Genomic DNA, 27,978 nt, shown 5'->3' on the forward strand with positions numbered 1-27,978 from the left:
ATCCTTAACTATCACATAGGAAAGCCATAATTATGCTTGTGATCCTTATCTCACAGAAATAAAAGAAAAAAAAGGGGTAAAACTTTACAAAACTAGAACATCCAGGAAGCATCACCTAATAGATTGCTCATCATACACAGCAATGAGGCTCCAACTCTGGTCTACTGAGCTTCATACGTTTCAAAAGTGACCCACCTTGACACTAAATGCATTTGAACTAAAATAATATATTGTCTTGATAATGAAGGTTTACAGCAGTTTCTTCTCAGTTTGAGTCATGGCACAGCAGCAAATGAAGGTCCTGAATGCTTGACTCCATCCACCTCATTAAGGTCGACTCTACTTTGAGGAGACAGCTCTTCACAAGTCGTATTTTGAGTGTCTTCCAATCTGAGAGGCTCATCTTCTGGCACTATGTCAGACAATGTTCTGCTGCTATTCATAAGCTTTTCACTGGCTAATTCTTTTCAGAAGTAGACCGCCAGTTGCTTCTTCCTAGTCCGTTTTAGCCTGGAATCTTGACTGAAACCTGTCCACCATGGATGCTGCTGCTGGTGTTTGAATAGTGGTGGCATAACTTCCAGCATCACAGCAACACACAAGCCCCCACAGTATGACAGACGGACAGACACATGGAGGATAACATAGGAATTAGTCTTTTAACTATCTGCATGAAACACTTAATGATCGTCCCACAATTAGTGGCTGTTCTAGATGCATAAGCCTTTCTCAACCACACCCATGGCTGTCCACTCAATTCTGATTCACAGCAACAATACAGTGTTTACAAGGGTATAAATTTCTACAGAAACAGACTGCCACATCTTTCTCCTGCAGAGCCACTGGTGGTTTTGAACTGCTGAACTTTCGACTACCAGCAAATTGCTTTAAACACTGTGCAAACAGGGAATGCATAGATATTGATATCCTAGGCATTAGTGAACTGAAATGGGCTGTTATTGGCCATTTTGAATCAGACAATCATGTGGTCTACTATGCCAGGTATGACAACTTGAAGAGGAATGCCTTGCATTTATCTTCAAAAAGAACATTTTGAGATCTATCCTGAAGTGCAACTCTGTCAGTGACAGAGTAATATCCATATGTGTACAAGGAAGAGCAGTTAATATGAATATTATTCAAATTTATGCACCAACCACCAAGGCCAAAGATAAAGAAACTGAAGATTTTTACCAACTTCTGTTGTCAGAAATTGATCAAATATGCAATCAGGATGCATTGATAATTACTATTGATTGGAATGAAAAGTTAGAAACAAAGAGGAAGGATCAGTAGTCAAAAAACATGGCGTTGGTGATAGAAATGATGCCAGAGATCGCAAGATAGAATTTTGCAAGACCAATGAATTCTTCATTGCAAATACAATTTTTCACCAATGTAAATAGAAACTATACACATGGACCTCTCCAGATGGAATACACAGGAATCAAATTGACTATATCTGTGGAGAGAGATGATGGAAAAGCTCAAAATCATCAGTCAGAAAGAGGCCAGGGGCAGACTGTGGAACAGACCATCAATTGCTCATATGCAAGTGCAAGTTGAAACTGAAGAAAATTAGAACAAATCCACAAGAGACAAAGTATGGCCTTGAGCATATACCACCTGAATTTAAAGACCATCTCAAGAATAGGTTTGATGCATTGAAAACTAATGACTGAAGACCAGACAACTTGTGAAAATGACATTAAGGGCATCATACATGAAGAAAGCAAGATGTCATTAAAAAGAAAATAAAGACCAAAAATGGATGTCAGAAGAGACGCTGAAACTTGCCCTTGAAATTCGAGTAGCTAAAGCAAAAGGAAGAAATGCTGAAGTAAAAGAATTGAACAGAAGATTTCAAAGGGTGGCTAAAGAGGACAAAGTAAAGTATTATAATGACATGTGCTAAGAGATAGAAAACCAAAAGTGAATAACACACTCGGTATTTCTCAAGCTGAAAGAACTGCAAAAAAGTTCAGGCCTCAAGTTGTAATATTGAAGTATTCTGTGGAGAAAGTATTAAACTACGCAGGAAGCATCAAAAGAAGATGGAAGGAATGCACAAAGTCACTATACCAAAAATAATTGATCAGTGTTTAACCATTTCAGGACGTAGCATGTGATCAGGAATGGATGGTACTGAAGGAAGAAGTCCAAGCTGCACTGAAGGCATTGGTGAAAAATAAGGCTGCAGGAATTGACCGAGTACTAACTGAGATGTTTCAACAAACAGATACAGCCCTGAAAGTGCTCACATGTCTATGCCAAGAAATTTGTAAGACTGCTATCCGGCCAACTGACAAGAAGAGATCTGTATTTATACCTATTTCCAAGAAAAGTGATCTTACCAAATGTGGAAATTATTGAACAATATCACTAATATCACACGCAAGTAAAAATTTTGCCAAAGATCATTCAAAAGCAGCCATATCAATATATCGACAGGGAACTGCCAGAAATTCGAGCCAGATTCAGAAGAAGACATGGAACCAAGAATATCATTGCTGATGTCAGACGGATCCTGGCTCAAGCAGAGAATATGAGAAAGATGTTTATCTGTGTTTTATTGACTATGCAAAATCATTTGACTGCGTGAATCATAACAAATTATGAATAACATTGTGAAGAATGGGAAATCCAGAACACTTAATTGTGTTCATGAGGAAACTGTACATAGTTCAAGAGACAGACGTGTGAACAGAACAAGGGCATGCTGCATGATTTAAAATCAGAAAATATGTGCATCAGGGTTGTATCCTTTCACCATACCTATTCAAACTGTATGCTGAGCAAATAATCTCAGACGCTGGACTCTATGAAGAAGTATGGAGTACCAGAATTGGAGACAAACTCATTAGCAACCTGTGTTACGCAGATGACACAACTTTGCTTGCTGAAAGCAAAGAGGACTTGAAGCACTTACTGATGAAGATCAAAAACCACAGCCTGCAGTATGAATGGCATCTCAACGTATAGAAAACAAAAATCCTTACAACTGGACCAATAAGCAACATCATGATAAATGGAGAAAAGACTGAAGTTGTCAAGGATTTCATTTTACTTGGAACCACAGTCAAGATCCATGGAAGCAGCAGTCAAGAAATCAAAGCATGCATTTCATTGGGCAAATCTGCTGCAAAAGACCTCTTTAAGGTGTTGAAAAACAAAGATGTCACCTTGAAGACTAAGGTGTGCCTGACCCAAGCCATGACGTTTTCGATTGCCTCATATGCATGCGAAAGTGGGATGATGAAGAAGAAAGAAAGGAAGGAGAACTGATGCCTTTGAATTATGGTGTTTTTGAAGAATATTGGCTATACATTGGACTGCCAAAAGAAGGAACAAATCTGTCTCGGAAGAAGTACAATCATAATTCTCCTTAGAAGCAAGGATGGCAAGACTATATCTCACTTACTTGGGCATGTAATCAGGAGGGATGATGTCCCTGGAGAAGGACATCATGCTTGGTAAATTAGAGGGTCATTGAAAAAGATGAAGACCCTCAACGAGATGGATTGATACTGAGGCTTCAACAGTGGGCTCAAGTATACAATGATTGTGAGGATGGCATAGGACGGGCTATGTTTTGTTTTGTGATACACAGGACCACTATGAGTCCGAACCGACTCAAAGGCACCTAACGACAACAACAGCAACAATGTCCTATCTATGAGATGCAGAGGTGTAAAAAGTGGCTAGAATACAGTTACACCAATAGTAAGGAAAAAGTTAAAAGAACATAATGCTCAAGGCAGATATTTTTTTACTACGTAAGCTAAACCACTGTTTGGTTTTAAGAAGACTTCACGGAATGTTTTTGGTTTGAGATGTAAAGACTATCTCAGGGCAAGAGTTTCAGGGCCTCATTCAACATTCATTGCTCCAGGAAGTTTGGTGTCCATGAGAATTTGAAATTTGTTCTGCATTTTTCCCTTTTGATCAGAAATCGTCTATGGAGTTTTTGGTCAAAATGTTCAGTAATGGTAGCAAGACACTGTCCAGTTGTCCTGGTCTCAGGGCAAAGGAGGCAGTTGTTCATGGAGGCAATTAGTCACACATTCCACATTCTCCTCCTAGTCATGACTCTCCTTTTTTCTCTTTTGCTCCAGGAAAATAAAGACCAGTTGTTACACTTTGGATGACCAGCTTCAAGCTTTTAAAACCCCAGGCACTATGCACTAAAAAACGAGGTAGAACAGAAGCACTAAATCCATTATTAGGCCAATTAACTGGAATACATCATGAAACCATAATCCTAAACCTCCAAGCCAAGAAGCCAAGTTCCAGGAGCTTTTTAGTTGTACATAACCAAGCTTAGCAGCTACTCTTTTTTTTTTTTTTTTTGCCATTGTTGTAAATATATCTATCACGCTTTTGACAATTCAACTTTTTACGGGTGTACAACTTAATCTTGCTCTTGTGCTTGTCTTAAAATCTCATCTCTTCTTAAAGACCAAGTTAAAAGAGCATATCAATTATGAAGCAATTCCTTTATTATCCTCAAATGAATTTGAACTCTCATGTCACTCACCCAGTTATGAAGTTTGCTATACTGAACATTGTAAAATAGCTACTTTTTTGCTTGTCACACTACCACCACTGGATTTTAAGGTCCCTGAGGATGAGGAAGATACTTTTTTTTTTTTAACTGTGATTTATTTTACTAATTTTACAATAGTAATTTGGTTGTTTATTTAACAGCTATAATCTTTCCTCTGTCCTACAGGGTTGTTATCAGTTGGAATCAACTCAATGGCAATGAGTTTTTTCTTTTTTTTTAAATAATCTTCTAGATACCAGAAAAGAAAGGATGAAAGAACAAACACTCATTTCAAATATGCAATGTGGCAGATGTGGTGTTTCCAATTTCTTTTGCTTGACCCAGCATCTGGCTTATAAAAGCAGATCCAAGTACAGTCTCTCCAGCCAAAAACTCATAGTATTTCTATTGTAAAATGTTCTCTATTTTTGAAGATCCAAAATGATGCTTAATAATGAAACTTTGACCCATGATTCTTTTGCAGATCAGAGAAATGTATTCTGTAATAATTCAACTACATGTTTACCAATGGATAGACTCAATACGAAAAAACAAAAATTGTGTTCATGATTTTCCTGACTGTATCTTTGACATCCTTATTCCTCAGACTGTAAATCAGAGGATGCAACATGGGGATCTCCACTGTGTAAAGCACAAAGGACCTTTTGACTCTGTGACCTGAGTTTTTGGAGTTGGGTACACACTAGAGGAAGGGCATGATGCCGTGGAAGATAGTAGTGGAGATCAGGTGTGAGGCACGTTACCCATTAGCTGAACACATCCTCAGGATGGTGACAAAGATGAATGCATAAGAGATGAGAATGATAAGTTTGTCACCTCATTAAAGGTGACAAAGAAGAAAAGCAGCAACTGGTGGAGATGAATATCAAAGCAAGAAAGAGAAATCAGGGAGGATAGCTCACAGAAGAAATGTCTGATTGTGTTTAAACCACAAAAAAATAATTTGAAACCAGGGCATATGAATCTCAAAAAGCACACTAGTGTGCATGCATATGGTTTGGTCACCAACATGGCACAAAATCTCTGGGATGTGGCAACTGTGTACAGCAGAGCATTATAAAAGGCCACAAAATAGTAATAGGTCATCACAGTGAATAAAATTTATTCAGTTACTATGAAGTTATTTTTTTTAAAAAATGCACCATATACCCTGAAAAATGAAATGATTCTGTCTTGTAATATTAGATTCACCCATATCTTGGGAGCAATGATGGAGGAATAGCATCCACTAATGAAAGGCGACTGAGGAAAAAGTACATGGGGGTGTGCAGTTTGGGGTTAATTTTGATGATTTCAATCATACCAAGATTCCCAACCACACTGAAGCTCTAGATGAACAGGAATATCAAGAAGATGGCGATCTGAAGTTCTGGGTAATCTGAGAAGCCCAAGAGAGTAAACGTGGCCCCAGCATTTATATTTCTCTCTACCAGAAACATGTTTCCTGTTGGTGGAATCTGAAAATCAATCTTATAAATAAGTGATTAAGGAGAGTGATGGATACACGAAGCATGGTTAACTATCACCCAGGTAGAGCATTTAGGAGAGACAAAATACATAGATCTCTGTCATAATTCTGATGGGTGTTAAGTATCCAAAACATACAAGAATATCTAAAGTTTCAAAAACAGAATTACTAATTAATTTTACTTTCTCAAAAACTGTAAAAATTAATTCTGTTCATGTTCTGAAATGTAATTTTAAAGACTGCAAGTGTCATTATTACGAACTCAAGCAATTTGGATGGCACCGTGCATCCCAATCTTCATTTAAGACATTCCAATCTCACTGAATCTATGAATTCTGGAAAGAAAAGTCTAAGAAAATGAGGAAAAGTATTCATATCTGGCCTACTGAAACTAAGGAAAAGTGAAAGCATCTGAAATAACTTCTGTAATTAAAATCAATTTTTATGTAATATTGACATGTGCATATATTGCAATATAAAGAAAGAATAGTCATTATGTTCATCTTTGGTTATATCGATATTTTAAATGGAAGTTTAGCAGTTTCATCATCACTCTTTTTAAGGAAGTCAGACATCAAAGTCAATTCTGATTTATCATTTTCTGTAAAGACTACCTATCAACCTGCTTTGTTCTACAGTTGAGCAAATAGAAGCCTAAGGAAGCCATGACTTGCCCAGTGACATATAGATTTTAGATCATGTATCTATAACTAGAACCCACCTCCTCTGACTCTGTGCCATGTATGCATCCCTGTATACCAGGCTCTGACTCACACTACAGATTGAGATGCTAACATTTTTCCCTTCTGAGGATCACAACCCTGGTGGCATAGTAGTTAAGTGCTATGGCTCACAATTTCAAACACTTCATTCTACTAACTTTTTGAGTGCTTATAAGACAAATTTTAGATTGTAAAACTATGCAAACTAGTTTAGTAAAAGTATTGAGAAACACAGAGATGTTCTGAAAATGTGTGTCAAGATGAAACATATAGAAATGAAATTTAGGGACATGTCCCCATTCAAAATTAACTTTTGGAAAAACTCTTTAACTTTTGATAGTGCTTCACTTTTCTAAGCCCTTGTCTCTTCTTTCCCTTCAAGGCACCTAGAATACTGATTCTATCCCTATATTTCCTGTTGAGAAGATGGGTGAGAATCTTAAAGTGAAGATATTTTTGAGGAAGAAGTTCTTAATATAAAGAGAATGGTGGGAATTCACAGATTGATGTCAGGTGTATTTCCCAGATAAACTAAAGGATACCCAGTTAAATCTGAATCTTAGATTTTTTTTTTTAAAGCATGTATCAAATATTGGATGGGAAATTACTACTTAAAAAAAAGATATTTATTTATCTGAGGTTCAAATTTAAAGGGGTGTCCTGTATTTTTATTTTCTAAACTTGGCAACCCTATGCCCAGAAAAGCTCAGAATTTTAGGATTACAAACTCATCACAGTTCCTGGAGACCCTTCCTTGTTTTAGTACTATTTTAAATCCCACGTGTTATGAATGCCTTCAGTGAGTCTCTTGTAAAGAGGACCTCTTACTCAGACTATGAATTCTGGTAAGCTCATCTCTGGTTCTACAACCCAAGACATAGGTTCCAGATGTTCGAACACTAAAAGCCTCAGGTCCCATGTAACACTTAGAACTCTCAATAGCCCTTTCTATTGAGATATTCAAGGATTTAAGAACAAACCGAAAGTCAATCTTTCTCAGACAATTCTCACTATTATAAATGTTTCCTTAATATCCTATTTCAGAGTTTCTCAACTTTGACACTATTAATACTTTTTGTGCTAGATAATTTCTATGCAGAGCTGCCTTGTGCATTGCATAATGTTTAGCAGCATCCCTGGCCTCTTTCCACTAGATTCCAGTAGTACCTTCCCCTCTCAGTCTTTACAATCAAAAATGTCTCCAGATGTTGTCAGATGTTCACCTTGGGTGTTGGGGGGAGGTTCGGGGATAGCAAAATTGCACTTAGTGCTTAATTAAATAAATTACATCTATTTCCTTGATGGTGGTAGATTTTAATGTTTCTGCTGCCTGAATTTGACTTGTAACTAATGTGCATATTTAATATCATGATTCCTTTTCTCTCAAATGTTGTCCTATGGATTAAATAATGCGTATTATCTTTGAATCCAGGAATTGCAGTATTGAAAATCTCCTTCCTTTTAATTGCTTTTTTTGTTTGTTTTCTTTTTACCCTCATTAGCACATGAGCCAGTATTTTTTCCATGCTCTTAAATCTTATTTAGACCTGTTTCTGTATATGAACTGCATGAAGAAGAATGGGCATCAGGATTGGAGGAAGATTCATTAATAACCTGCGTTATGCAGATGGCACAACCTTGATTGCTGGGAGTGAAGAGGACTTGAAGCACTTACTAATGAATATCAAAGACCACAGCCTTCAGTATGGGTTACATCTCAACATAAAGAAAACAAAATTTCTCACAACTGGGCCAATTACCAACATCATGATAAATGGAGAAGAGATTGAAGTTGTCAAAGACTTGATTTTGCTTGGATCCACATTCAACAGCCATAGAAGCAGCAGTCAAGAAATCAAGAGATGCGTTTCATTGGGCAAATCTGCTGCAAAAGACATCTTCAAAGTGTTGAAAATCAAAGAAGTCACCTTGAAGACTAAGGTGCCCCTGATCCAAGCTGTGGTATTTTCAGTCACATCTTATGCATGGGAAAGCTGGACAATGAATAAAAAAAAAAGAGCAAAGAAAAATCGATGCCTTTGAATCAAGATGTTGGCAAATAATATTAAATATACCATGGACTGCAAAAGAACAAACAAATCTGTCTTGGAAGAAGTACAACCAGAATGCTCCTTAGAAGCAAGATGGCAAGACTGCATCTTACATCCTTTAGACATATTATCAGGAGCGATCAGTCCCTGGAGAAGGACATCATGCTTGGTAGAGTACAGGGTCAGTGAAAAAGGGGAAGACCATCAACCAGGTGGATTAGCACAGTGACTATAACAATGGGCTTAAGCATAACAACAACTATGAGAAGGGCAAAGGACGGGGCAGTGTTTCATTCTACAGAACATAGGGTCTCTGTGAGTTGATTCTGACTCAATGGCACCTAACAACAACTATGTATTTTTTTTCCAGAAAGTTCATTTTATTCCTTTCAATTCAATTTTATGTAAATAAATGCCTATTCTCCCTTACACAACTCTTTCAAAAATTCACAGAAGCAAGTAGACAGACATTCTCGAGAACTCTCAAGACCGTCTGTTCTCTGACTCCCTGGAAATTGTTATTCAGGAAACTGCTACTGAGGTACTCATCTAAGCCAGGCTGTCTGTACAAAGATTTGTAGGAAAAGTGAGCATCCTGTCCCCTGAAAATCCAGATACAAAACATCAGCAGTGACCAGAAATTTCCCCAAATAATTTTTCCCTTGAAAAACTGCCTGAAACTAAGACATTTTCTAGATTCCTTGCATGAAAAAGAATATCCTTGTTTTCTGAGAATCTGAAAACAACTCTGCTGTTGGAAAAGGCAGCCCCCCTTCTCTCTCTGAAGAGATGGTTTAGGGGAGATACTAAGATTCTTCCATCTACTTCCATTCCCTTTGACACCAGGACCCTAGAGAAAATCTGTTGCCTTATTCTCCAGAGGCATCAAAACAAGCAATTAAAAACAGCTACTGTTTTCTGATGCAATTTTGGTTTCTTAGAAAACCTGAAGGTAAACAGCAGCAGCTTTAGAAACATTTTACATTGAACTTAACTAGAAATTTAGAAGTCATCTCCTTGTACTCTGATCGTTCCCATACTTTTTTTGAAAATTGTTGTATGCTATGAAATCTTATTAGCAGTTATCTTCATATTTACTCAACAGAAATTTTTTAAGTGTCAACCATCTCCTTAGTCTCTGTAAGGAACAACATCCCACCTGTGACACTAACTACACTTGGGAAGTAGAGAAATGCTCTCTTCAGGTCCCTCACTGCTTAGTTACATTCCTGCCAAGGGCATTAGGTGCAGAGCATCTCTTCATATATGTTGACGATAGGACAATGATGTCAGACATTTACTTTCTCAGTGTCTCCAGAAGTAGCTACATCTGGCTAGAAACAGAATTATTAGGATTTGTAAAGTTATTGCCAACCTCTCAGAGCACTGATATACAGAGAAATTGTCTACTGTTCACAGCAGGATCTCATTTTCACTTGTGATTTATCATATAGTTTCCACCAAGTCATCCAGATTTTACATCCCCTTAACATCACACATTGACACCACATTCTTGATTATCTTCTCTTTTACAACTAACAATTCCCTAGATCATATTTTTGTTATTTCACACCTACACTCTTCAGTAGTCTATATAGCATTTGACCCTACCTGATGATGTGTCCAAAACAAATGAGTCAGACAGTGCTCTGTTGTGATCCATAAGGCTATTACTGGCTAATTTTTTTTTTGATTGCCAGGACCTTCTAGCTTGCCTTAGTCTGGAAACTCCATTAAAACCTGTCCACCATGGCTGACCCTGCTGGTATTTTAAATACTAGTAGCATAGCTTCCAGTATCACCGTAACATGCAAGTCACCATAGTACAACAAACTCTTTACTTATTGTATGCAGTTTAATTTTCCTTAAAACCCCGTGAAATAATCATTAATATTGTCTCAATTTTTCCAATGAGAAAGTATTTGGAGTTTCAACACACCGGGCACTGCAATGACAAAAACTGCAGCAAAATGAATAAAGGAAAAAAGAAATAAACAAATATATGACAACAATTTTAAAATGAAATTTAAAAATGTATTCACATATGGAATTCTCATTTTATGCATAAACTGACACAGGTGTGTTCTTCACTGTAAAAAAAAAAAAAAAAGGAATTCAGTTTTGAAAAGAATCATATTTTCCATTACAGATACTGAAAAAGTTGTCATGAATTCTCCATTAGATTTTTGAAGTTTTACAGTAAATTAAATGCCTGTGCCTTAACAGTGCCATTGTCATATCTACTTAAACAATTACAGATTGGAGAAAAGCAAACAAATGTATTAAAATTATTTAAATATATTCAATTCTTCTCTTGTTAATTGGAAAGGCACAGAGATAAGTGAATGAAAAGTTATCATTCCTAACTACCTAGTTCCTTACTGTTTTCTCCAGTCCAACACCGTAACCCACCTAGTCACCCCTGCACCACCTTCCACTTTGAAACTTGCAGCCCTGCTAAGAAAGTGTTCTCTAGAAAAATATTTTGGGGGCCGCCATTTTCTTGATAGCTTCCTTCACATCTTTGTTCCTTAGGCTATATATCAGGGGGTTCAGCATGGGAATCACTACAGTGTAGAACACTGTGGCTACCTTTTCTTTGTCCAAACTCTTACCTGAACTAGGCTGGCAATAAATGAAAAGGATTGTTCCATGGAAGACAACGATGGCTGTGAGGTGGGAGGCACAGGTAGAAAAGGCTTTGTACCGTCCCTCTGCAGAGTGCATCCTCAGAATGGTGATGAAAATAAAGAAGTAGGAGGTGAGGATTATCACAATGGTGCCGATCTCATTGACAGTGGCTACGATAAACAGCAGCAGTTCATTCATAGAGACATCAGAGCAGGCAAGAGATAAAAGAGGGGTAGATCACAGAAGTAGTGGTTAATCACATTTGATCGATAGGATGGAATTTCAAGAGCTAAACACAAGTGCATCAGAGAACACACTGTTCCACACAGGTAGCAGCCAGACACCAGCTCTACACGGAGCTTCTGGGACATGATGACCATGTACAGCAGTGGGTTGCAGATGGCCAAAAACCTGTCATAGGCCATTACGGCCAACAGTGTGACCTCCGTGACCACACATGTGCAAAACAAGTAGAACTGTACAGTACACCCCACAAAAGAAATGGCTTTGTCCTTGTTTAAGATATTGTCCAGCATCTTAGGCACAACAGCGGTGGAGTAGCAGAAATCCACAAAGGACAAGTGGCTGAGGAAGAAGTACATGGGGGTGTGAAGTGGAGAGCTGACCTGAATCAATGCTATCATGCCCAGGTTACCCAATACCGTGACTCCATAAATTAGAAGGAACAGTAGAAAGATGAAGACTCTCAGCTCCGGGATGTCTGATAATCCAAGGAGAATGAACTCTGTCACCATGGTGCAGTTTTTCTGGTTCATGTTCCAACTTTATTCGGGGATGGAGAAAATACATAAATAAACTAAAAGTTACTCTCCATTATGTGATCCAAATTTTAGATCTGGCTCTCTGCTAAGAGGAGGCACGAGAAGAAGTAAGAGAATAATTTTGGCAGGAAAGGAATGGGACATTACTTTTGTGAAGTTGAAGAAGAGTTCAGACATAGTAAAAAAAATAGCTGCATAAGGCTCACAGGTTCACAGATCACACAGAAACATTAATATCTACTAAAACCTATATGACTCTTTAAACATGCATTCTACAATTCAGAGATTATAACTTAACCATTAGAAGGAGGTTAAAGTATTACTTAATTACCCTTATTGTTCCATGAAATTCAAATCTCTTCTTCCTGACAAACTTTACAATCAATATCCCAAATATTGGGCTCCTGGAAAATAACCTTTAAAATGTATAGCACCCTTCTCTGGGTTTTCCATTGAAGTGATGGATCACTAACTCAGAAGTGTTCATTTTTTATAGATATTGTTTAGATGGAGACTATAGCTTTTCTATAAAATTTTTGTAATTATTTTGGTAATTACACTATTTAATCTTGGTCATGGTTTATAGGATTGGATATTCTTTAATACTACCTTCCTATAACTATATCCCTGATAAGACCTATTTAACAGTGAAATTCCCTGCTTTGAATCAACTGGAAGAATTGACCAAAGATATGGATTGGAAAGTATGAACAAAAATGCCTACTTGCTCCATTGTAGCATTATTTATGATATTACAACTTAAAATTCACTTAAGTGTTAAGAAGGACATGGTGAAATTATGACACATATATATGATGCAGCTAACAAAAGAATAAGTTTAAAGAATTTTTAATGATGTGAAAAATGACTGACAAAATATCAACTTGAAAAATAGAATTCACAGGTAGAATATTATGTATGTATACACAAGTTGATTTGCAATTTTAATCCTCACCACATCCTTGAAGCATAATTTTTATCCCCATTTTTTTAAAGTGAAATGTATAAACTTAACTGAATTAATGCAAAGCATAAATATTATGGTGTGAGGGGGGAAAAAGGGTGACTTTTTTTTGTGTATGGCAGCTGGCTTCAAGGTGTAGGACACAAAGCAAAGGCAGAGGACAATAACTATTTCATTTCTTCTCTCTCTTCCTGGCTCTTAGTAGATGCATACACTATAGTGAATTACCTCTATGAGAAAAATAAAAATAATCTTCCAGATCCCAAAAAATATCACTCATGTACATATTCAAACAAACAGACTGTAGCCTAGCCAGCCAACCTGTGGGACAGACATAGTTTCCCTTTTTCTGAAGATGCTATGATAGAAAATGTTATCGCCTTTATGTTTTTTCTTTGGGCTCTCATGGGGACCATCTTTCTTAAGCTTATTGAACCAAACATTGATCTCTGCGGGATATCAACAAGGAAACTACCGTATCTTGGGGTTCAAGCAATTATTGACCTCTATGGGATATACTTTGGACATGTCAGGAGGGATCAGTCCCGAGAGAAGGACATCATGCTTGGCAAATTACAGGGTCAGAGGAAAAGAGGAAGACCCTCAATGAGGTGGATAGACTCAGTGACTGCAACAATGAGCTCAAGCTTAACAATGATTGTAAGGATGGTGCAGGACCAGGCAGTGTTTTGTTCTGTTGTGCATAGGGTCGCTATGAGTTGGAACTGACTTGACGGCACCTAACAACAACAACATGGGATATAAGTCCCTGGGTAATGGTGCAAATGGTTAAACGTTTGGCTGCTGACTGGATAGCTGGAAGTTTAAATCCATCCAGTGGTACCTCTAAAGAAAGGTTTGGCAAAATCTACTCAATAGCAACTGGTGTTTGGTTTTGATGAAATATAAATCCCAGTTTGGAATTAATAAGATTATAATCCATCAAGGTTTCCTCCAGAGTGCATTGTGAATTACAGAGAATGTATGCTGTGTCCAAACATCGCCTCTGTGAGCCTGTAGTGAAATATATGACCAGGTTTTGTAAATGGTTCCTGTCTTACACTCAAAAGCTCTTTCCTGGAGGGGATAGGGTCTAAACTCATATTAGAGTTCCATCAAATGCCAGAAATGGGTGGGGAAAATAACTACCTTTTACTTAGAACAATAATAATTGTTCAGACTTATTGAGCCCTTCCTACATACCAGGTAGTATTCTAAATACAAGTGTTAACTCAATTCAGCTTTATAAAACTAAACAATAAGGGCACTGTTATCATGGCTTCTTTCCATATGAGGTGACTGAGTTACAGGCAGGTGTAACTTGCCCAGGGCCACACATATGATCACTGGTAGGAAGAGGCCACAGGTTGTTTTTTGGTTTGTACATCCAGATGACTAAGTGAGGAAGAGCAGAGGTACAGAGTGGCCCTGGGATGGCATACTCCCTAGGAAGAACTTTCAATGCTAGAGGCCATTAAGTGAGACTGCCTCAAGTATCTCTCCTCCGAGGGCTGCTCCTTTGTTGGTTGTGTGATGTGTACGTGGAGCCCTGGTGGGACAATGGTTAAGAGCTACAGCTGCTAGCCAAAAATGAGCAGTTTGAATCTGCCAGCTGCTCCTTGGAAATCCTATGGGGTAGTTGTACTCTGTCCTGTAGGGTCACTATAAGTCAGATTCATCTAGATGGCAATGTGTTTGACTTGGTTTTTTGGTTTCAGTGAAAGAATAGTAGATATTCTTGTCATATAAGTTTTGGGGAACTCTTTTTGATAATCTTCCCAGAAACTGAGAAAATGAGTGGCTGTAATGACTACTTAAATCACTCAGAAACATATTGGTTAAAAATAACAAGAGCTTTTTTTTGTTGCCCACTATTGCATGGATCAGGTGGGAAGCTCTGCTGATCTGGTTCAGGCTTGGCTGACCTTGGCTCCTCCTGCTTAGGTGTATGAGATCAGCTGATTTAACAGTGTCTCATTCTCCAGTCTGGCTGTGGGCTATATGTCAGCTGGTGTGATTGGGAGGGTGTTGGGTGACTAGGTTATGTCTCCCATTATCCAATTGGCTAGTCTGTGTTGGTCCACATGGCAGCTTTGCAGGATTGCAAGAGATTGTGCAAAAGCCTCAAGGCCTCTCAAAGGCTACAAGTGGCACAATGTCACTTTGGCCACCATCTGTCAGCCAAAGAAAGTTGCAAGAGTAGGCCACATTTAAGAAATAGAGAAATTGATTTTACCACTTGTGAATAGCTGCAAAGGGCGTGGATACAGGAAGGACTAGAGAATATAGGCGATGTAGCAAATCCTTTCGGAAAGAAAGTTTGCCTTCAAAATAATTCAAAATCAATCTAATTGTGTTTAATGCATCACTAAAAGTAACTTTTTGATGAAAGATCAGCATAAGAAATTGGCACATACCTTACATGGAGTTGAAAGAGTTTAGTGACATTGCTACTACAACACAATTTCCAACAGCTTCTATCTCCATTTGCTTTCAGTATGACCAATCTTCCTCAGCACTTTCATTTATTAAAATGTAAAGATGCTTAGCCTATTATCTTCTAGCATTGTGTTGTTTTTCCATGGATACAATAATTGATAAAAATAAAAAGTCCAAACTTATTCTTTTCATTAAAAAAAATTCCCAATAACATTTTTTATTTCTGATTAATTATATTTTATTGAAATTTGAATACAATTATATTTATTAGTTAATACTATACTTATTGTTACAAGGTTAACTCAATTCAAAAGAAAAAAACATTCAATGACATTAAAAGCATTATGATCACAAGAAATTAAAAGTATGAGTGTTATTCATAAAATTATAATGTCTATGAGGAAAGTGGAGATTGAAATACAAGGTCAGGAGAACAAGGAAAGATATATGTCTATATGTCTGATTGCTTAAAATGATCTTGTTCATGTAATTTAAGTTAATTATAATTTGCAATGGAGATTACACATTGTGCTGTTATTTAAACTTACAAGGAAATATATGTCAGATTAAATTCCTACGGTACATACTTTTTCAAGAATAATTTAGGGATATGTGACCATCTTAGGCTAGGTTCCCTAGAGAAGCAAAACTAATAAAGCATATACATAAAGAGAAATTTATCTCAAGGAAATGGCTAAAGCAGTTGTAGAGGTTGGCAAGTCCTAAGTCCATGGGTCAGGTGTCAGGCTGGAGGCTTCTCCTGACTCACATAGCTGTGGAGGCTGGCCAATTCAAGACCAGCAGGTAAGAAGTCAGGTTACTGGCTCACAGGCTGTAGAAGCCAATGAATCCCAAGATCAGCAGGCAATACATCTGGCTGCTGGCACTAGTCCCAAGAACTGGAGGTCAGATGATGACAAGCCAGATGTAGGATCCAGAGCAAGCAAGCAAGAATTGCCAGAACATCCATATATATATATACATATTCTATGTAGAGGATAGAAGCTCCTCTTACAACTGATTAGCTGATTACATCATGAAGGACTACATCATTACATAACTGCTGAATTACATCATTAGATAACAGCCATACCACATCATTACATAGCTGCCAACCCACTGAAAATCATGGCCCAGCCAAGTTGACAGACAACCTTAACAATCACAGTGACCAAAAAAATTGATTGCTAAAATTTGATAAAGAATCTGCCATGAAGAATCTGAAATGTCACAACTTGAAAAAATATGAGATTATATGACAGTATTTAATAAAAGAGTTGTTTGCCAGTGTGGTTGGAATTTTAAATGATTGGCCTGGTTCTATCAACAATGGCTTCTACAACCTTGGCCAAGTTACTTCAATTGGATGGGTCTCAGTTTTATCAGAGCAAAAGATAAGTGGGTTGTGCCAGTTCCATCACGAAATACGATCATTTCCCAAAGCATGAGAGAAGTGAAATTTTTTTCTCAATAAAAGGGGGTTAATTAGCCATCATTGATTCAATTTAAGAGTAATATAATTTCAAAGAAAATTAGAAATGTATAAGTTCCAGATGTGTAGTGAAGGATACTTATGTAAATATCCAGAGAAATAGAGGTCAAATAAGTGAAAAAGTCTTTCATCAGACATTCAATATCTAAAACAATGTTTTCCTATATTTTATCTTTTAATATGCAATGATTATTTAATTGATTTCTTATCAACAAATATGTAAGACCGAAGACAGAAATCTTAATTAATAATCATAAGTTAAAAATCATATGACCATCCCAAATAATTTTTGAGCCCACATAACATTGCTCCCCAGTTAAAAAAAAAAAAAAAAATTTTCTCCCTCACGAAAACACTTGACCAATTATTTTTCTCATTATATGGCTGATTTTTGGGAATCTTATCTAGACATACTGAGTAGAGAATAGGAGAAGGATGTACGAGTTAGTCAAGCAAAGGTGAGTTATTAAGATGAGATATATAATATTTTGACTTTACCAAGTTAAATATGTTGAGATATTAATGGCTGCCTGATGATAATTTTTTTTTCTGTTTGTAGTAAGTTTATGTAATCAATTAGTATTCAACTTCTATGGTAACTCAATATTTTTCTTTTTTTTAATGGTGGATGAGAGTTCTTTTGAGAAGAATTAAAAAACTAGGTCTTTGTTCCAATAAATACAGAACGAAAGAAAATAAAGTATTTATAATTATTATGATGGATGAGTAAGCAAAAATATAGCATGGAATACAGATCGGAAAGAGAGTCATTATTCCTATTTTTTGCATATACTAGTTTTTTGAGATTCGTCTTTAAGCCTCTGCTGCAGCAAAGTATAGTTTATTACTCTGACACAGGGGAACTTTTTGAAAACATGTTTAAGATCTAGACCATATTTATTCAATTTTGCATTCATGTCAAAGTAGCCTGTATATAAGGTACGACTTACACACACATACTATGGGGCAGTTCTACTCTGTCCTATAGGGTCGCTATGAGTCGGAATCAACTCGATGGCACTGGGTACACACACATACACAGAGGGAAACGCACACACACACATTATTCAGTATTCACTCAATAAAAAATTGGTGAGATAGTTGACTCAATATCACATTGTCACTTACTTTAATTTGTTCTTTCTAGTCTCTCCTGAATATAACCCCTTCTTCACTAAAATACGTTTCCTAAAATTCTGCTCGTACTCCAAGGGCAAAGTCAAATAATATTTTCTTTATGAAGACACACTGACAATATCCCTAAATGGATTTGAACTATTCCTTGACCCAGTCTTTCTATGACACTCATTATAGTCTGCCTCATAGAATATTCACTTTTTTCATTAACCCATCATCGCCACTATATTATGCATCCTTTGAAGGTAAAGACAACGTATTTTCTTAACTGCCTTTGTAGATTTGTAAGAGAAACTCATGTGTTAATGCAAACCTACTATATTCCATGTATCTTATAATAAAGGCACATGGTATGAATGTTCATTTAGCTTACAGAAGGTGCCCCACATCATATATATATACATATATATATATATATATATGCTTTTTCATTCTTCACTATCAAATTTTAAGCCAGCTCATGTTATCTCATTTTCGTTTTTAAGGAAAGCAAAAATATTTACAACTGGACCAATAAGCAAAAAAAAAAAAAAAAAAGCAACATAGTGATAAATGGAGAAATTATTGAAGTTGTCAAAGATATCATTTTATTTGCATCCACAATCATCATGCATGGAAGCAGTAGCCAAAAAATCAAAAGACACGTTGGATTGGGCAAATCTGCTGCAAAAGATCTCTTTAAAGTGTTAAAAAACAAATACGTCACTTTGAGGACTAAGGTGTACCTGGCCCAAGCTATGGTGTTTTCAATCACTTCATATGCATAGGAAAGCTGAACAATGAATAAGGAAGACCAAAGAAGAATTAACACCATTGAATTATGGTGCTGGTGAAGAATACTGAATATACCATGACTGCCAGAAAAACGAACAAATCTGTGTTGGAAGAAGTATAGCCAGAGTGCTCAGTAGATGTGAGAATGGCAAGACTTTGCCTCATATACTTTGGATATGTTATAATCAGGGATCAGTCCCTGGAGAAGAACATCATACTTGGTGAAGCAGAGTATCAGCGAAAAAAAGGAAAACCCTTACCAAAATGGATTGACACAGTGGCTGCAACAGTGGGCTCAAGCATAATAAAGATTATAGGGATGGCACAGGACAAGGCAGTGTTTCCTTCTGTTGCACATAGGGTCTCTACGAGTCAGAACCAACTCATAGGCACCTCATAATAACAATGGCTGTGAAGTGGGAGGCACAGTCGGAAAAGTCTTTGCACTGTCCCTCTGCAGAGTAGGATCTTAGGATGGTTATGAGAACAAGCAAGCAGGAAGGAGGTGAGGATAGCTACCATGGTGATAATCTCATTGATAGTAGCCACAGTGTACAACAGCAGTTCATTTATAGAGACATCAGATCAAGCAAGTGATAAGAAAAGGCGTTGATTACGGCAGTAGTGTTTAATCACATTTTTGAGGTAGGATGGACTCTCAAGAGCTAAACACATATGAGTCAAAGAACACCCTCTTCCTCACATATATCAGCTAGATACCACCTCCCCAGAGACTTTCTGAGAGATGAGAACCATGTACAGTGGTGGATTGGAGATAGCCTCAAAGTAGTCATTGGTCCCCACAGCCAGCCAGATGACCTCAGTGATTGTACAAGAACAAAACAAGTAGAATTGCACAGGGCATCCTAGGAAGAAAATGGCTTTGTCCCTGTTTATGTGTATTTCTTTACCTGTAAAAGATTGGTGTAAGGTTTTTTAACCCACATGGTGACAGGCTGAACTCTGATATATAGTATATAGCACTGATGATATATTTGTTTACTATCCAGTATTTTTTTCCTAGTGCAAGAATCAATCTATAGTTACTGAGTGCATGACTCCTGATGGAGAGAGTCACTTTATAGCAAAATTTAAAAAGGATGTGGAAAAAAATAACTGTCAGTGATTCTTAATAACATCTAGGCGAAACACTCACAAGAAAGTTGTATTGTTTACGTATGTATCTTTGATTTAAAGAGATGGGAGGTGTGTTTAAAGGTTTATTTAAATTTAAAACATTGAATGAAATTCATGTCAGAATCACTACTCATAAATTGCATAATCACAATGTGAATCTCCAAGCTCTTGATGACAATGAATTTAAAGCACACAAGATAATACCATTTTAGTAAAAGATTAACCATATTCAACAAAATCACAGTATTTTAATATTTCTAATCTTTTTATTGCATTGTTTTAACAAGGAGCCTCTAGGAATAATCGATATTCTAAAATGTCATATGATAATTCTTTGGAAAATCTTTTTGGTAGTATTCCCAGTAACTGAGAAAGTGAGTGACACCAATGACTACATACAAACCACTCAAAAATGTGTTAAAACAAAAATATTTTATTATTGCTAACCACTAAAACCAAAGATGAAGAAATTGAACTTGCAATCAGACTGCATTGATAATTAATGGTGATTAGAATGCAAAAATTAGAAATAAATAAGCAGGATCAGTAGTTGGAAAATATGGCCTTGGCGATAGAAATGATGCTGGAGATCACATGATAGAATTTTGCAAGACAAATGACTTCTTTATTGCAAATACCTTTCTTCAACAACATAAACTGCCACTATACATTTGGACTTCACCAAATGGAACATATAGGAATCAGATCAACTGTATCTGTGGAAAGCGATGATGGAAAAACTCAATATCATCAGTCAGAACAAAGATGGGGCCAGATGTGGAACTGACCCTCAATTGTTCATATGGAAGTTGAAGCTGAAGAAATTTAGAAGTCCAAAAAAGCGAAAGTACAACCCTGAGTATATTGCCCTTGAATTTAGAGACCATCTCAAGAATAGATTTGATGTGTTGAACACTAATAACCAAAGACCAGACAAGTTGTGGAATGATCTCAAGAACATCATACATGAAGAAAGCAAGAGGTCATTAAAAAGAAAAGAAAGAAAATGCCAAAAAGGATGTCAGTTGAGTAGCTAAAGCAAAAGGAAGAAATGCTGAAGTAAAAGAGCTGAACAGAAGATTTCAAATGGCTGCTCGAGAAGAGAAAGTATTATAATGACATGTACAAAGATCTGGAGATAGAATACCAAAAGAGAAGAACACGCTTGACATTTCTCAAGCTGAAAAGAGCTGAAGAAAAAATACAGACATCAAGTTGCAGTATTGATGGATTCATAGGCAAAATACTGAATGACAAAGGAAGCAGCAAAAGAAGATGGAAAGGATACACAAAGTCACTGTACCAAAAAGTATTGGTCAACATCCAATCATTTCAGGAGGCAGCATGTGACCAAGAACCAATGGTACTGAGGAAAGAAGTCCAAGCTAAAATGAAGACATTGGAATACCAACTGAGATGTTTCAACAAATGGGTGCAGTGATGGAAGTGCTCACTTGTCTAAGCCAAGAAGTTTGGAAGAGAGATACCTGGCCAAATGACTGGAAGATATCCATATTTATGTGTATTCCAAAGAAAGGTAATCTATCCAAATTTGGAAATTATGGAACAATATTGTTAATATCACCTACAAGTAAAATTTTGCTGAAGATCATTCAAAAGCAGTTTCAGCAGTACATCAGCAGGGAACTGCCAGAGTCAGCACAGATTCAGAAGAGGACATGGAACTAGGGATATCATGAGTAATATCAGATGAATTCTGGCAGAAAGCAGAGAATACCAGAAAGATGTTTACCTGTGTTTTATTGACTATGCAAAGGCATTTGACTGTGTGGATCATAACAAATTACGGATAAAATTGCAGAGAATGGGAATTCCAGAAGACTTCGTTGTGTTCATGACGAACCTGTACATAGACCAAGAAGCAGTCTTTTGAACAGAACGGGATTCTGCATGGTTTAAAGTCAGGAAAGGTGTGTGTCAGGGTTATATGCTTTCACCGTATTTATTCAATCTGTATGCTGAGCAGATAATCCAAGAAGCTGGACTATGTGAAGAATGGAGAATCAGGATTGGAAGAGACTCATTAAAATCTGTGTTATGCAGATGACACGACCTTGGTTTCTGAAAATGAAGAGGACTTGAAGCACTTACTGATGAAGATCAAAGACTAAAGCCTTCATTATGGACTACACTCAACATAAAAAAAGGAAAAACCCTAACAACTGGACCAATTAGCAACATCATGATAAACAGAAAACATTGAAGTCATCGAGGATTTCATTTTACTTCTATCCACAATCAACGTCCATGTAAGCGCAGCCAGGAAATCAAAAGACACATTGCATGGGCAAATCTGATGCAAAAGACCTCTTTAGGGTGTTAAAAAGCAAGGATATCACTTTGAGAACCTAGGTGCACCTGACCCAAGTCATGATGTTTTCCATCACCGCAAATGCATTCTAAAGGTGGACAATGAATAAGTAAGACTGAAGAAGAATTGATACCTTTTAGTATTTGCTATTGGCAAAGAATATTAAATATACTGTGGACTGCCAAAAGAACAAGCAAATCCGTTTTGGAAGTACAGCCAGAATGTTCCTTAGAAGCAAGGATGGCGAGACTTCATCTCACATACTTTGGACATGCTGTCAGGACAGATCACTCCCTGGAGAAGGACATCATGCTTGGTAAAGTAGAGGGTCAGTGAAGAAAAGGAAGACCCTAAACAGGATGAACTGATACAGTATTTGCAACAATGGGCTCAAGTAAAACAAGAATTGTGAGGATGGCGCAGGGTCAGGCAGTGTTTCATACTGTTGTACATAGGGCTGCTGTGAGTCAGAACTGACTCGACCGTACCTAACAAAAATAATAAGAACTTGGTTGCCAAACAAAATGTCAGTGGTTTGTATCCGTGTAGTTTGAATCCTTGAACCCCTATGGGGCAGTTCAACCTTATTCTATAGGGAAGCTATAATTTTGAATCAACTTGATGGCAAAAAAAATTTTTTTTTTTTTTTTTGATGGCAAGGATATTGCATGGATCAGATGAGAAGTTCTGTTGATCTAAGTTTGGCTGATCTCGGCTCAGCTTACTTAGGTTTATGAGATCAGTTGTTAGTCAGCTAACCTAAAAGGGTCTCATTCTCAAGTCTGGTGGAAGTCTAGATGTCAGCTGATATGATTGGAGGAATGAGAAATTGGGCTATGTTTCTCCCATTAGCCAACATACTAGACTGTTCATATGCCAGCTTCACAGGTTTCCAAGAGGGTTTCCAAAATCCTCCAAGCCTCTCAAAAGTTTGGAAGTGGTCTCAATATCACTTCTGCCACCATCTGTTAGCCAAAACAGTTCACAAAAGTAGGCTACATTTAAGGATTTGTCAAACTGATTCAACAACTTGATGTGAAGAGCTGCTATGGATACCAGAAGAATCTGAGAATTCAGACTGTGTTTGCATTCTACCATAATGGGGAGCAAATCTTTCTTAAAGGAATGCCATTTCCAAAATATTATCTTTCAACAAAATTTGGAAGGCAATCTACTTTGTGTTTCATGCATTTCTAAAAATAATTTTCGATGAAAGATGAACTTGAAAAATTTGCACACAACTTGGATGGAGTTGAAAGAACTGAGAGCAATTGCTATTACAACACAACTGTTGACAGTTTTTATTCCCATTTACTTTTTTTTTAATAATTTTTATTGAGCTTTAAGTGAGTTTACAAATCAAGTCAGTCTGTCACATATAAGCTTATATACACCTTACTGCACACTCCCATTTACTCTCCCCCTAATGAGTCAGCCCGCTCCCTCCTTCCAGTCTCTCCTTTCGTGACCATTTTGCCAGTTTCTAACCCTCTCTACCCTCCTATCTCCCCTCCAGACAGGAGATGCCAACACAGTCTCAAGTGTCCACCTGATACAAGTAGCTCACTCTTTGACAGCATCTTTCTCCAACCCATTGTCTAGTCCCTTCCATGTCTGAAGAGTTGTCTTCGGGAATGGGTCCTGTCCTGGGCAAACAGAAGGTTTGGGGACCATGACCACCGGGATTCTTCCAGTCTCAGTCAGACTATTAAGTCTTGTCTTTTTATGAGAATTTGGGGTCTGCATCCCACTGTTCTCCTGCTCCCTCAGGGGTTCTCTGTTGTGCTCCCTGTCAGGGCAGTCATCGGTTGTGGCCGGGCACCATCTAGTTCTTCTGGTTTCAGGATAATGTAAGTCTCTGGTTCATGTGGCCCTTTCTGTCTCTTGGGCTCATAGTTATCGTGGGACCTTGGTGTTCTTCATTCTCCTTTAATCCAGGTGGGTTGAGACCAATTGATGCATCTTAGATGGCCGCTTGTTAGCATTTAAGACCCCAGATACCACACTTCAAAGTGGGATGCAGAATGTTTTCATAATAGAATTTACTTTGCCAATTGACTTAGAAGTCCCCTTAAGCCATAGTCCCCAAACCCCCGCCCTTGCTCTGCTGACCTTCGAAGCATTCCGTTTATCCCGGAAACTTCTTTGCTTTTGGTTCAGTCCAGTTGGGCTGACCTTCCATGTATTGAGTATTGTCCTTCCCTTCTCCTAAAGTAGTTCTTATCTACTAACTAATCAGTAAAAAACCCTCTCCCACCCTTCCTCCCTCCCCACCTCGTAACCACAAACGTATGTGTTCTTCTCAGTTTATACTATTTCTCAAGATCTTATAATAGTGGTTTTATACAATATTTGTCCTTTTGCCTCTGACTAATTTCACTCAGCATAATGCCTTCCAGGTTCCTCCATGTTCTGAAATGTTTCACAGATTTGTCACTGTTCTTTACCGATGCGTCGTATTCCATTGTGTGAATATACCACAATTTATTTACCCATTCATCCATTGATGGACACCTTGGTTGCTTCCAGCTTTTTGCTATTGTAAACAGAGCTGCAATAAACATGGGTGTGCATATATCTGTTTGTGTAAAGGCTCTTATTTCTCTAGGGTATATTCCAAGGAGTGGGATTTCTGGGTTGTATGGTAATTCTATTTCTATCTTTTAAAGAAAATGCCAGATAGATTTCCAAAGTGGTTGTACCATTTTACATTCCCACCAGCAGTGTATAAGAGTTCCAATCTCTCTGCAGCCTCTCCAACAGTTATTATTTTGTGTTTTTTGGATTAATGCCAGCCTCATTGGAGTGAGATGGAATCTCATCGTAGTTTTAATTTGCATTTCTCTAATGGCTAATGATCAAGAGCATTTTCTCATGTATCTGTTACCTGCCTGAATATCTTCTTTAGTGAAGTGCGTGTTCATATCCTTTGCCTACTTTTTGATTGGGTTATTTGTCTTTTTGTGGTTGAGTTTTAACAGAATCATATAGATTTTAGAGATCAGGTGCTGGTCGGAGATGTCATAGCTGAATATTCTTTCCCAGTCTGTAGGTGGTCTTTTTACTCTTTTGGTGAAGTCTTTAGATGAGCATAGGTGTTTGATTTTTAGGAGCTCCCAGTTATCTGGTTTCTCTTTGTCATTTTTGGTAATGTTTTGTATTCTGTTTATGCCTTGTATTAGGGCTCCTAACGTTGTCTTTATTTTTTCTTCCGTGATCTTTATTGTTTTAGTCTTTATGTGCAGGTCTTTGATCCACTTGGAGTTAGTTTTTGTGCATAGTGTGAGGTATGGGTCCTGTTTCATTTTTTTGCAAATGGATATCCAGTTATGCCAGCACCATTTGTTAAAAAGACTATCTTTTACCCAATTAACCGACACTGGGCCTTTTGTCAAATATCAGCTGCTCATATGTGGATGGATTTCTATCTGGGTTCTCAATTCTGTTCCATTGGTCTATGTGCCTGTTGTTGTACCAGTAGCAGGCTGTTTTGACTACTGTGGCTGTATAATAGCTTCTGAAATCAGGTAGAGTGAGGCCTCCCACTTTCTTCTTCTTTTTCAGTAATGCTTTACTTATCCAGGGCTTCTTTCCCTTCCATATGAAGTTGGTGATTTGTTTCTCCATCACTTTAAAAAACGTTATTGGAATTTGGATAGGAAGTGCATTGTATGTATAGATGGCTTTTGGTAGAATAGACATTTTTCCAGTTAAGTCTTCCCATCCTTGAGCAAGGTATGTTTTTCCACTTATGTAGGTCCTTTTTAGTTTCTTGCACTAGTACTTTGTAGTTTTCTTTGTATAGGTCTTTTACATCTTTGGTAAGATTTATTCCTAAGTATTTTATCTTTTGGGGGGCTACCATGAATGGTATTGATTTGGTGATTTCCTCTTCGATGTTCTTTTTGTTGACGTAGGGGAATCTGAGTGATTTTTGTATGTTTATCTTATAACCTGAGACTCTGCCAAACTCTTTTATTAGCTTCAGTAGTTTTCTGAAGGATTTCTTAGGGTTTTCTGTGTATAAGATCATGTCATCTGCAAATAGAGATACTTTGACTTCTTCCTTGCCAATCCAGATGCCCCTTATTTCTTTGTCTAGCCTAATTGCTCTGGCTAGGACCTCTAGCACAATGTTGAATAAGAGTGGTGATAAAGGGCTTCCTTGTCTGGTTCCTGTTCTCAAAGGAAATGCTTTCAGGCTCTCTCCATTTAGAGTGATGTTGGCTGTTGACTTTGTATACAAAGATGCCCTTTATTATGTTGAGGAATTTTCCTTCAATTCCTATTTTGCTGACACTTTTTATCATTAATTGGTGTTGGACTTTGTCAAATGCCTTTTCTGCATCAATTGATAAGATCATGTGGTTTTTGTCTTTTGTTTTATTTATATGGTGGATTACATTAATGGTTTTTCTAATATTAAACCAGCCTTGCATAAAAAAAATAAATCCCACTTGGTCGTGGTGGACTATTTTTTTGATATGTTTTTGAATTCTATTGGCTAGAATTTTGTTGAGGATTTTTGCATCTATGTTCGTGAGGGATATAGGTGTGTAATTTTCTTTTTTTGTGATGTCTTTACCTGGTTTTGGTATCAGGGACATTGTGGCTTCATAGAATGAGCTAGGTAGTATTCCGTCGTTTTCTATGCTTTGAAATACCTTATTAGTAGTGGTGTTAACTCTTCTCTGAAAGTTTGGTAGAACTCTGTAGTAAAGCCGTCCGGGCCAGGGCTTTTTTTTGTTGGGAGTTTTTTTATTTCCGTTTCAATCTCTTTTTTTGTTATGGGTCTATTTAGTCGTTCTACTTCTGATTGTGTTAGTTTAGGTAGGTAGTGTTTTTCTAGGAATTCATCCATGTCTTCTAGGTTTTCAAATTCGTTAGAGTACAATTTTTCATAATAATCTGATATGATTCTTTTAATTTCAGTTGGGTCTGTTGTGATGTGGCCCATCTCGTTTCTTATTCGGGTTATTTGTTTCCTTTCCTGTATTTCTTTAGTCAGTCTGGCCAATGGTTTATCAATTTTGTTAATTTTTTCAAAGAACCAGCTTTTGGCTTTGTTAATTCTTTCAATTGTTTGTCTGTTCTCTACTTCATTTACTTCAGCTCTAATTTTTATGATTTGTTTTCTTCTGGTGCCTGATGGATTCTTCTGTTGTTCACTTTCTATTTGTTCAAGTTGTAGGGACAGTTCTCTGATTTTGGCTCTTTCTTCTTTTTGTATGTGTGCATTTATCGATATAAATTGGCCTCTGAGCACTGTTTTTGCTGTGTCCCAGAGGTTTTGATAGGAAGCGTTTTCATTCTTGTTGCATTCTATGAATTTCTTTATTCCCTCCTTAGTGTCTTCTATAACCCAGTCTTTTTTGAGCAGCGTATTGTTCAGTTTCCAAGTATTTGATTTCTTTTCCCTAATTTTTCTGTTATTGATTTCCACTTTTATGGCCTTGTGGTCTGAGAAGATGCTTTGTAATAT

General features: G+C 37.2%; 1 protein-coding gene across 1 annotated transcript; it reads right to left on the bottom strand.

The window, feature by feature from the left end:
* Positions 1 to 11,280: 11,280 nt before the first annotated feature.
* On the bottom strand, positions 11,281 to 12,215 carry LOC126080351 (olfactory receptor 5L1-like). Its single transcript, XM_049891598.1, is given in 2 exon segments — positions 11,281 to 11,672; positions 11,675 to 12,215. Coding segments are annotated over 2 exon segments (933 nt in total).
* Between the last annotated feature and the right edge of the window lie 15,763 nt (positions 12,216 to 27,978).

Source organism: Elephas maximus, chromosome 7 (assembly GCF_024166365.1).
Source record: "Elephas maximus indicus isolate mEleMax1 chromosome 7, mEleMax1 primary haplotype, whole genome shotgun sequence".
NCBI lineage: Eukaryota > Metazoa > Chordata > Mammalia > Proboscidea > Elephantidae > Elephas > Elephas maximus.